General features: G+C 45.4%; 1 protein-coding gene across 9 annotated transcripts in view; it reads left to right on the plus strand.

The window, feature by feature from the left end:
* TRAK1 (trafficking kinesin protein 1) overlaps positions 1 to 12,466 on the plus strand; it is a 96,936-nt gene that overhangs the window by 41,758 nt on the left and 42,712 nt on the right. Inside the window, exon 1 of one of the 9 annotated variants that reach the window (XM_018066988.1) lies at positions 2,214 to 2,524. The exons of 7 other annotated variants lie outside the window; for them this stretch is intronic. In XM_018066988.1, the coding sequence (XP_017922477.1) occupies positions 2,416 to 2,524 (109 nt within the window). In that variant the 5' untranslated portion in view covers positions 2,214 to 2,415. Of the gene's footprint in view, positions 1 to 2,213; positions 2,525 to 12,466 lie in introns of those variants that run through there. One more of the 9 variants, XM_018066993.1, reaches the window with a different exon arrangement.

The raw sequence follows: 12,466 nt of genomic DNA on the forward strand, positions 1-12,466 counted from the left end.
TCAGAACCCACTCCCTTCCTTCTTGCTCCGAGCCTTTGCATTCCATTGGTCCCCTCTGCTGGACAGCACACACTGTAGCTGCTTGACTGTTGGGGTGAGCAGCTTCTCGAGGGAGGGCCGGGCCACCCTCAGCTCCACACCCCACGTCCATGTCCCATGGTCCATCTGTCACCTGGCATAGGGACGGCCAGGCCTTCTTGCTGGCCTTTAAGTGTCATATTCTGCTTTGACTTTTGGAAAAACTGTTCTCTCAGAGAAGATGCACTTTGGCCCATCTCTGCCTTTAACCCTGAAGCGAATGCAGAGGTGGATGAGGTTGGAGAATTCCCTCACCTTCCTGCAGAGGAAGTGGGGCAAAGGAAGGGGAAGGGGTTTGAGGTGGGGGTGGGGAGGACCCTGAAGAATGAGGGAACCTAGAGAATAGGGCTGACATGGGCAGGCTAGAGTGGTCTTGTGTGCATGACACCATGTCCTAAATTTATTTTTAATTTGCATGTATATATTTTAAATTATATAATACAAAGAGACTTGGACATCATTTACCAAGGGTAGCCTAGGATTGAGTTAAGAGCTGAGTATAACCAACTGGTAATGAGTAAAATCACTTAATAGTATTTTCAAATATATGAAATCAGCTCTTGTTTTCATTTGTATATACTGCAGCCCCACCCAGTAACATGCACATCTCATAGTCCATCTGATACTCATGAATTAATTATGTACAAAGTGGAGATTTCTCCCCCTCCCTTCCCAGGCCTTAAGACTCACTGTCCTTTGAATTGAATTAACAAGCCCCAATTTGATAACATCAGTGAGATTAAAGAATGTATCCCTGCTCCCAGAGTGTATGCCTTTATAAACATTATATTTAAACTTATGAAGATTTTCAAATGTGATTTTGTGCGTGCTGCCACTGAATTCCTACTGACCTGACTTTTTATAAACAACACATTTTTACTATTGTAAAATGTAGCAGTTCTTTTCAGGTTCCAGAAAAGTAACCTGTCAAGGCATATGTCTTTAGGTATTAATTTTAATCAAATCTTTATTCTATTTCATTTTCTGTCTATAGGCACTGGTCTATGGTCTTCTATTCATTTTTATGGAGGTAGTGATTCAGTGTAGAGTACATTTTTAGCTGCCTAAGAAGGATCTGCAGCCTTAAAGATTCAAAGATGGACAAGACCAAGTTCCTGAACTTGTGCAGAGAATTCTTGCTGAGCATCTTGCCTCTAAGGCCTTCTTGGTGACCTGAGGGAGGTGACTGGGCAGAGAGGTATTTTAGGCCTCCTGCTATAGCTTTTAGGAGCAGAGAGAACTGCCACAGTGTAGCGGGGAGGTGGCTAAAGCCCAGGAATTGTAGAATATGCTGTGATTCTCTGAGACACCAGTGCTTCAGGCTGCCTTTCAGAGGATTTGATGGAAGGACCTGCCATTTCACCGTTACAGGCAAAATCAAACAGTGCAAAGGAATTATCATGAGATATGCAATAAAACTGGATTCTTTTTTTCAGGCAACATTGCAAACTTTTAGGCAATAGATTTTACCCTCCTTATCCTGCAATTAGAAAAAGAATATTTATAAATTTGGCTGTGAAACCATGGATGTAGAATAAGAGTGGAATTTATAAAATGCAGTTTAAAAAGAGCAAATGCAATATATTATTACCAAAGAAAGACTGGGATGAGTTAGGCTTAACACAAGTAATGTTGCCTGCAATTTTCCCTTTTCCTCTTGCTGGAAACCCAAATGGTCTTTTCCTTCCCTGTTCAGCACTGTGTCATACTGTTGTCACACTCAAGATTTGTCTCCCTTCTGAGGCACACCCACAGAAACTCTCTCATGGAGAGTATTGGGCAGTCAGTCACCAGGGCACCTCTGCCAGAGCCCGAACTTCAGACAGGTGTATGTATCTGCTTGAGGCATAATTGGCCAATTACCCTTTGCAGTCTCTCCGTGAAACTTCCAGGAAGTCACCAATCCTCATTGCTTCTGGGGGAGGAAAGTGGGAGAAGAATCTGGATGCATATAGCTGGTCTGACACCGTGCACCTGCCTATTCCCCTCCCGTCTGACTCCATAGCACCTGTCAGAACCACCCCGCCCCCTACCTCCGTCCAGCCTCTCCCCAGGACTGGGTGGGGCTTTCCCGTTCCTGATAGGCGCTTCACCCCCTCCGCCCCACCTCCTGGCTCTGGGAGCCACCCCTTTCCGGGTCCACCTGGGTGACGATGGGCCAGTGGCCCTGTGCACACCCTCCATTTCAGCTGAGCCCGGGCATGTCTGTGGCCCCCACCGGGCCCCTGCGTGCGCCCCAGGGGCTCCGGCCCCAATGCCTCCTCCAGGAAGGCAGCCAGGAGCTCCCTCAAGTACAGCTCCTTAGGGTGATGTTTTGGCTTTGGGGGAACTTCAGCAATGTCCCTAAGAGATGTGCGAGAAGAAGAATGTTTTGAGTATGACTGCCAGAATGAAGAGAGGAAGCCCACCCGGGAGCAGCAGGAAACCCTGGACCTCTTGGAGGAGGGTAAATTCTGCTCTTTGCTCCAGTCTGATCCTTTCCCTGTTAGCATCTATATAGAACTGGCTGTTTTACTGGTCTCACAGCAGTCTTTTATTTCCTCAGTGGAGTATAAGGTCAAGTACACATGTCTTACATGGTGACTGTAAAGCCACCAGGAGAGAAGCTGTGTTTCCAGCATCCTGGGACGTCCCCTTGTCCCCTTTTTTCTTTGTAGTTTACACCTCCCTCCTGGAAGACTGCTCACCGTCTTAACTTGTATCCCCTTTGATTTGTTTTGCCTGTTCTCGACTATGTAAATGGAATCAACAGTGTGTATTATTTTGTCTAGCTTCTGTTGCTTAACTAATATCTTTGAAATTCATACCTGTTGCAAATATCAGTAGTGCCCTCCCTCTTTGTGGCATCTTAGCACTCTGTTTTAAGAGTTTTCATTGTTTTCTTTTGACAGAATGAGTTTTGGTGGGTTAATAGAAACTTGAGTCATTATTAAATGTTTTTATTTTAGGAAATTGTTTATTTTAAAAAGTTATTAATCACCAATTTGAAATAGGGGTTTAAAATATATATATAGAGAGAGAGAAATATTTCTAACAGAAAAATATGAGCTGACATTGGAATTACCTGGGAACCTACCACCAGGCTATATCAAAGAGGTGCTGCTTTTTGAGAAGAGGGAGGTATTAAATAAGGATATACCCAAATGCTGAGTGTGAGCTTCTTAGTTAGGCTTTTGGGGTTTTCACTCAGAGCCTAGAAAAAGAGATTTTGCAGGGGAGGGGAGAAATGGGGTAAAACAATGTTTAAAGAGCGACTGTGGGAAGTTCTTTAGGTTTTGAGTAAAAGCAATCAAAAGACTTATTTTCAAAATTCTGCCCTCTGATGGCCTGTTTCCATGTCTTAAAATAACTTTTGTTTTTTAAACGGTTTATAATTGGCTGTATACTGAACGTGTTTATCTTTTGAGGTTACTACCCTGAAAATGTTAACACTTCACCTATAGGACAGTTAAAAGTGTTTAATTGGCAAAGGGGAGCGGGGAGCCAGGGGTTCCCTTGTGGCTCAGCTGGTAAAGAATCCACCTGCAGTGTGGGAGACCTGGGTTCGATCCCTGAGTTGGTAAGATCCCCTGGAGAAGGGAACGGCTACCCACTCCAGTATTCTGGCCTGGAGAATTCCATGGACTGTAAAGTCCACGTGGTTGCAAAGCATCAGACACGACTGAGCGGCTTTCAATACTACTACTAGGTGGGAGCAGGGCTGAAGCCCGGAGCCCCACCCAGTCCTTCCCTGAAGGAGATGATGGAGGTGAAAGGAGAGAGGAGTGACAGCCCGGGGGGACTGTGCATTTATTGGGTTCCTGGAGGTGATCAGGAGAAAGGCATCTCTCTGTTCTAGCAGAACCAGGGCTGGCCCAGACCTCACCAGATCAGCTTGTGTCCCTCAAAGCCAGGCCACTCGGCATGTGGACTGGGAGCTTGTTAGAAATGCACACTCTCAGGCAGCACCGCAGACCTGCTGGGTCAGGATCGACATTTTAGCAATACCTTCAGGAAATTCCTGTGCACATTAAAGTGTGAGATGAGCTGCTGTTTTACACCATAGTACGATAATTTTTCAAATCAATTATTGAGCCATATGGTTCTAAATGGAAGGTTATAGTAGGTTTTAGAAAAGTAGCATATATCCTTGTCAAGAGAAGTAAAAATATATTGCACATATTTTATGTATATTTCATATATCTATCTATATATTTTGAACCTTAAAAAAAAACTGACAGCCAGATGATAATGTGGATGATAGCCTCTGTTTATCATGTATTTACTATGTTCCAGGTGCTATTCCAAGTACTTTTAAGTAGATTCATGCATTTAATCTTTAAAATAAGCATAGGAATTTAAAGACTGTTATGATTTTCCATTTCATAGGTTTCTTAGAAGAAACGTAAGCAACTCATCTGAAGTAACACAGCTCGTAGGTGATTTCAACCTATGTAAACTGGCTCTAGGACCCTACATAGACTGCTTTTAAATACTGCGCTCGCAGTTCTCAAGGTGGGGTCCCATCTAGCAGCATCAGTGTCACCCAGGAACATGTTACAAATGCACATTCTTGGGCCTGGCCCCAGACCTGCTGAATCAGACATGCTGGGCTGGGGCCCAGCGTCTGGGTTCTAACGCACCCTCTGCATGATTCTGGTGCAGCTTGCCCTGTGCTGGTCCATGCCTCACAGATGCCAGGGTCTCTACTTCATGATCATCTTTGACGGAGGGGAGGATTGGGGACCTGCTCTGTATTTGCCCTCTTAAGGTAGTCTGTTACAGTTCTCTTCCTGCTCTTATTTGTTCCCATCCAATTTCCCTCCTTTCTCTAATAAAAAAGCTGTCCAGAAGGTGAAAATAATATGTTCAAGACAGTAACTGCAAAAGAAAGATACAGTTGATCCTCGGTATCCACAGGGGATTGGTTCCAGGACCACTGTAGATACCGAAACCCATGGATACTAAACTCCCTCATATAAAATGGCACAATATTTGCATAGAACCTACACATATCCTTCTGTATATATTAAATCTCTAGGTTACTTATTGATACAATGACTAATACTTTGTAAATGCTATGCAAATAGTTGCCAGAGGTGGCAAATTCAAGTTTTGCTTTTTGTAACTTTTTGGAATTTTCTTTGTTTCTGAATATTTTCAATCTGGGGTTAGTTGAATCTGCATATGTAGAGCCCATGGATATGGAAGGCACACTTCATTATCAATGTGCCCAGTTTTCTTTGGAAAATAAATTTCACAAGACTTGCTCCCAGCCTGAAAGAAGTCTGTGGTGTAGATCAAGATGACAGGGATTTGGCTTGGAATGCTTAGTCTCTGTGTCCACTTTTGCTGGAAGCAAGGAGTTCACTGGGGAGGACTCTGTTTTCTTCTGATCCTGCCACGCTACCACATGTGCAAGAGAAGTCTCTGTGAATAGTGAAAATACGGGCTTGATGTAGATGTAACTGTGTTCCCTGGATTCTGAGGTGGTTTCCTACACTGTTAAGAGTTCCTAAAGAGGTGCTTTTGATTGAAAACTGAAAGATAAAATTAGTTTGGGGTAACAGATCAAACCAGTCAATCCTAAAGTAAAATCAACCCTGAATATTCATTGGAAGGACCAATGCTGAAGCTGAAGCTCCAGTGCTTTGGGCACCTGATGCAAAGAGCCAGCCCATTGGAGAAGACCCTGATGCTGAGAAAGATTGAAGGTAGGAGGAGAAGGGGCGATAGAGGATGAGATGGTTGATGGCATCACTGTCTCAATGGACATGAGTTTGAGCAAACTCCAGGAGATAGAGAAGCTCAGGGAAGCTTGGCATGCTGCAATCCAGGGGGTCACAAGAAGTCGGACACGATTTAGTGACTGAACAGCAACACTAATATTGGTAGCCAAGGATACAGGAGACATATGTTGGTCCCTCCCAGGTCACCTTGTGGGAGTGATAGGCACTTCCTGATATCACCCATTTCATCTTCAAAGCGGCCTTTAAAATAAGCATTATTTCCATTTTGTATTCAAAGCAACTGAGACGCAGATAGGTTATCCAGAGTCCCAGGACTGTAAGCACAGAAGAGGGCCCTCACCCTGCTGTGGGGTCTGCCCTCCACCACACCTGGTCTCTCAGCTAGTAGAGCTGTAGTGCCTTGCATTATCTCACATCATCTTCCTAACCCACGAGGCACCCAGAGAAGCAGCTTGCTTGGATCACACAGCTGTCAGAGGCAGCATGCCTCTTTTTGTCTTCAGGAGAGAAAGTGTCTAGATTCTGTGTCCTTCTGGTCCCTGGAGGCTTGTGTGGTACAGAAACTGAGTTGATCTCAAGCGATTTCTTGCTGAGTGGTATTCTGAGGTGGGCTTTCTTGTTTTCCCCCCATCCCTGAGATGGAGCAGGGGGAGTCACAGTGCTGCTGAGCGATGGTGCAGTGGTCACACCCCTCTGTCCCCGAGCTGTGATATCAGCTCCAGGAGGATACTGGTGAACAGTGGAGTTTTCTCATCACATCCTTGTGGTTTGTTGTGGGGCAGTTTCCTCCCGCTTTCTCGAGGAGGGGTCTTTGTCATGTTTTCTCACCTGGACGTTTCTGAGGCTGTCACCCGATTACCAGATTGGTCACTGATTTCCTGGCAGGTATCTTCAGGATGGCCTTCGTGTAGCAGGATTTGAAAAGAGCATGTGGCGTGGTCTGGGGTTTACTGAGCCCTGAGACTGTGAGAGAGTGCACGTCCCCTCATCAGAGGTGGCTCCTGCCAGTCAGTAGGCAGTATTTTGGACACAGGCCAGTTTTCAGGGGCTGAGCACTACCCAGTAATTATCATCTGCAAAAAGCCGAGAGGCAAATGATGCTGTTAGACAGTGGGAACCCAGCACTTGATGGAGTGCCTCGGGCAGGTGTCCAGATTCTTTAGTGAAGAATTCCAAGGTGAAGCAGAGGAGCAGCACCAGTGGAGCTCATTCCCCCAGTCTGAGAGGGATTCCTCATTTCTCAGAGCCCCAGGGATCTCTGGGGCTAGAGGAGGAGGGCTGGGCCATGTGGGGGATGGTGCTGTGGCCTGCTGGTGGTTGTGATGTCTTGTGGGGTGGGAATGTCCACCCCAGGGAGAAAGCGCCATCAGGCCTTGGCCCTGGGGTCTGTACTGATACAGGGTGCCTTGTAGGCCTCTGCCCTGTAGGGTCACATTAGAGAAAGGAGCTGGCCTAGCTTATCAGCACTGACCTCACCTCTGTTACAAAGGTCTCTCTGCCCATTGGTTTTGTCACCTTGGTTTCAGCCTGGGTTTGTTTGATAGTATCCATGGCGACACCACGCATGTCCCTTGCTCAGGGCTCTTTCTAGGGTGGCGGTACCAGCAGCACCCCAGGGCTGGCAATGGGCAAAGCTGTGCATTTTGTGGTACCTGTTCCGAAGTCTCTAGCCATCTGAACTCCCTAAGAGCTTTTCTCCCCTGGCGCTTCCTGCTGATTCCTCTGTATTATGCTAATTTGTCTTACCTTCTCAATTAGGGCTTAAATTCCCCAAGGGTAGGATTTATTTTGTTTACTCAGCTGTGCTTGCTGCTAAGTCACTTCAGTCGTGTCCCACTCTGTGCAACCCCATAGATGGCAGCCCACCAGGCTCTCCCTTCCCTGGGATTCTCCAGGCAAGAATACTGGAGTGGGTTGCGGTTCCCTTTTCCAAGTGAAAAGTGAAAGTGAAGTCGCTCAGTCGTGTCCAACTCTTCGTGACCCCATGGGCTGCAGCCTACCAGGCTCCTCCGTCCATGGGATTTTCCAGGCAAGAGTACTGGAGTGGGGTGCCATTGCCAAGAGGCCCAGTTTGGGTGTCAAATAGAATCAGACCCTCTCATAGCTTTGTGACCTTGTGTAATTTCATGTCTAAAATGTGGGCTATGGTAGTACTTCCCTCCTAGGATAAATGTAGACTGAAGGAGGTGGTAGACATCCAGCACTTTAGCAGACTGCTGGGCACGTGGTGAGCAGTCGATGAGTGAGCCATTTGGTTATCACCAAGGAGGCCTTCATTAAATACCCTGGTAATGAATGGCCCCCATAGGTCAACTCTGAGTGTTTCAGTCTAGGGTGGGGTGGATGATTGTAATGTCCAACATACCGGGTTCAAGTCCATAGTTATGTCCTGTCTGACTTTGGACAAGTCACTTGGCCCCCTCTCTGCCTCACAGTGTCTCATGGAGGTCATATCTGTGTCACTGTGTTGTACTGGTTTTAAGTGAAATAGTATTTGTAAACTGCTCCTGGTAGCTGTTGCTGCTGCTGCTAATTCGCTTCAGTTGTGCCCGACCCTGTGCAACCACATAGATGGCAGCCCACCAGGCTCCCCCGTCCCTGGGATTCTCCAGGCAAGAGTACTGGAGTGAGGTGCCATTGCCTTCTCCGCCTGGTAGCTGTTAGCCTGTTGTAAATACTTGATAGTAATTTTCTTTTTTCTTCCCAGTCTCTTCAGTAAGTTGCTCTGGTGCCCTGCTCTCAAACAACCCTGGCAAAGGATAGTATCATGGATACTATCAAACAAACAGTACAATCATCACACCCTAATCTCAACTGACAGTGATGCTGATGAGCAGGCAAATCTAGCCAGAGCTTCCCTGTCAGGTCTCTACTCTTGGCAAGTGACACCCCGCTCCCACCTCCCAGTGCATAGGCCCAGCACCGTGCAGTCTCTGGTCATGACCAAACACACAGCCGTTAGCAATGAACTGGGCTCTGGGTTGGCCTCTGCCACCACGCCATCTCGGAGACTGTCCCTAAAGCTCTCGTGATCAGCCAGCACCTTTCACCTGTGAGGACTCGTGGCCAGCTGTCTGCCTGTTTGCTTCTGGCTTAGGACCACAACTGCTTATAAGTTGATGCCTTTCTGTTAATGCAGCTTCTTTCTTAGCAGCTTTGTGCCTCATCATATCACACTGGACTTGAACTTGGCCTGTTTCCAGACGTCTTTTTTTATGTAGGAAGCCTGGCAGAGAGGGGATTTCTTCCCAAGATACATGTTCATCTGGAGGTGATGAGATATACACCAAGCTTTTATGTTTTCATCCCTCTCTGGGCCCTCTGGTTGGTTAGAAATGAGCCTTTCTTTGCAAACACTCGTCTGGGAGTAAAACAAACTCTTCCATTTTTTTGAGCATCAACTATGTGTCGGGCTATCATGTGACTTCTATAGGTGGGAAGGGACATAGGACGTTTGTAAGAATTAGGTTCATTTTGCTTCTGTCATTTTGGACATGGAGCCATTTAAACAGAAATAACAAGCAATTTGTTCTTTTTTCATTTTGTTCTGCTGCTGCTGCTGCTGCTAAGTCACTTGAGTCGTGTCTGACTCTGTGTGACCGCATAGACGGCAGCCCACCAGGCTCCCCCGTCCCTGAGATTCTCCAGGCAAGAACACTGGAGTGGGTTGCCATTTCCTTCTCCAATGCTAACTGCGGACAAATGAGCATTGTTTTTTATTACCAAGTACTATAGTACTGTGAACCTCATTCTATTCCTATACATACATCAAGGGCTGCATGAAAATAGTTAGGTTTTGTGTGTTTTTTTTAAAGCCAAATCATGTGTGTCTTATAGGTCTTAGTAGTTAATACACTTGGGCTTTTGGGCCAAGTCTAAATTATTTTGAAAATAGATAATAAAGGGCAACAGCCAAGGAAAGGGCATGGCTGAATCTCCAAGAAGTGGCTGTGACTTGAGGAAAGTGTAAAAGTGAAGATTGGAAAGAGCTGGCGTTATGAATGTATCATGAACTTCTGCCATCTAAGCAAATGCTATGACAATTATCTAATTGAAAATAGTCTAGTCCATGTGGATTAGTTCATTTATGTGCCATTTATCAGTGCTGATTTTCTAATCACCGATTTGCTACTCCTAAACACTTTTGCTGTCTGAGAACATTCTTGTGGCTGGAGAAAGGCTCCATCATGAGATCAAGAAAGAATGCGTTTGTCATATTCTGTTGAAATGACTGGCTGTGACATATGTAGCCCGGGGATGCTTGTTTGCATATAATTTGATGATAAAATATTGAGGTATAATTTACATGCTGTAAAATTCACCCATTTTAAGTGAAGAATTTATAGTGTGTTTTAGTAAATTTCCAGAGTTGGCAACAGTCACCATAATTCAGTTTTAGAACATTCACATCTTGCCCTCCCCCATCTCTCCTCGTAAGATCCTTCATGTCTATTTACAATTAATTCCGTTTCTCTACTTCTCATCTTGGATTTCCCTGGTGGCTCAGCTGGCAAAGAATTTGCCTGTATTGCAGAAGACCCCGGTTTAATCCCTCGGTCGGGAAGATCCCCTGGAAAAGGAAATGGCAACTCACTCCAGTATTCTTGCCTAGAGAATCCCATGACTACAGACTGTAGCCTGGCTACTGTCCATGGGGTCACAAACAGTTAGACATGACTCATTGACTAACGCACCACTACTCATCCCAGGGAACCACGGATCTGCTGCCTGTCTCTATAAGTTGCCTATACTGGATACTTAGTATGAATGGAGTCATACAATGTATGGTCTTTTATGTCTGGCTCCTACTGAGCATAAAGTTCTCATTTGTTTTCAGTACCTTTCAGGTGGAAGTAGATTTATTTGGTAGAGCTTCCTTGTTCAGAAGTGGAACTTCTGTTTGAAATACTGTTCTCATGGAGGGAGAAACTTGAGATGGTTTATTATAGATTGAGTATCTGGAAAATTGATGCTTGAAAAGTGCAGACTGTGCTTGTCGTACTGTTTAAAGCGTCATTTGTTAGTCCTCGTTTCTTGGAAGAGGAAGCCCAAGACATAATTACGGGGTTTGCCCAGGACCTCGTGGCCGTGGTAGATTCTCCTATGAAAACCTGAGCCTCATGGCACCAGCGTCACAGATCTGACCTAAAGTACGGGCGCTTTTTGCTTTCTTTATGCTTCTTAAACATTGTTGATCTGTGCTGACCTCAGCCGTGCCCTGGAATCTTCTGTGGTTCCCTAGTTCGGTACAGGAGCCAGACTGGCCTTGGCTCAGTCCCCAGCACATGCAGCTTCGTTTGCTGTGACCTTGGGTCGGGTCCTTAACTTCTCTGAGCCTCAGTTTTCTCATCCATAGAATACTCATCAAAATAGTGCCTACCCTGCAAGATTGTTCTGAGAGGTAAACAAGAAAAGCACATTAAATTCCTGGATATAGCAGGGACTCCTTAAGTGTTAGCTGCTGCCTCTGCTAGGAGCCTCCTCTTACTTTGAAATTCACCATTTGCTAGCTGTGTAACATTGGGTGAGTTAGTTAACCTCTCTAGGCCTCAGTTTCTCTTTGGTAAAATGGGGTTAAGGTGAGTGCCTACACTGTAGTGGAGAAGGCAGTGGCACCCCACTCCAGTACTCTTGCCTGGAAAATCCCATGGATGGAGGAGCCTGGTAGGCTGCAGTCCATGGGGTCGCGAAGAGTCGGACACGACTGAGCGACTTCACTTTCACTTTTCACTTTCCTGCATTGGAAAAGGAAATGGCAACCCACTCCAGTGTTCTTGCCTGGAGAATCTCAGGGACGGGGGAGCCTGGTGGGCTGCCATCTATGGGGTCGCACAGAGTTGGACATGACTGAAGTGACTTAGCAGCTACCCTGTAGTATTTTTTACTCTGAGGAGTAAATGAGATAATCCATCTAGAGGGCTAGGAACAAGGCCAGGCTGTAGTTAGCATGCTTGGTAAATGTAAGATGGTGCTATTATGAATTACTCTTAAAAGTTACCTCAGGGAGTACCCTATATTGTAGTCAAATATTTCCTGGAAAATATTTTAAGTAATGTTTTTCTCATCAGGGCATGGTCATTACAAAAAAATAAAATACAAAAAAGAAAATTAAAAATTGCAGTTCTCTCCAAATGGCAGAAAGTGAAGAAGAAATAAAGAGCCTCTTGATGAAAGTGAAAGAGGAGAGTGAAAAAGTTGGCTTAAAGCTCAACATTCAGAAAACTAAGATCATGGCATCCAGTCCCATCACTTCACAGCAAGTAGATGGGGAAACAGTGGAAACAGTGACTGACTTTATTTTGGGGGGCTCCAAAATCACTGCAGATAGTGATTGCAGCCATGAAATTAAAAGATGCTTACTCCTTGGAAGAAAAGCTATGACCAACCTAGACAGCATATTAAAAAGCAGAGACATTACTTTGTCAACAAAGGTCTGTCTAGTCAAGGCTATGGTTTTTCCAGTAGTCACGTATGGACGTGAGAGTTGGAATATAAAGAAAGCTGAGTGCTGAAGAATTGATGCTTTTGAACTGTGGTATTGGAGAAGACTCTTGAGAGTCCCATGGACTGCAAGGAGATCCAATCAGTCCATCCTAAAGGAGATCAGTCCTGGGTGTTCATTGGAAGGACTGATGCTGAAGCTGAAACTCCAATACTTT

Source organism: Capra hircus, chromosome 22 (assembly GCF_001704415.2).
Source record: "Capra hircus breed San Clemente chromosome 22, ASM170441v1, whole genome shotgun sequence".
NCBI classification, from domain to species: Eukaryota; Metazoa; Chordata; class Mammalia; order Artiodactyla; family Bovidae; genus Capra; species Capra hircus.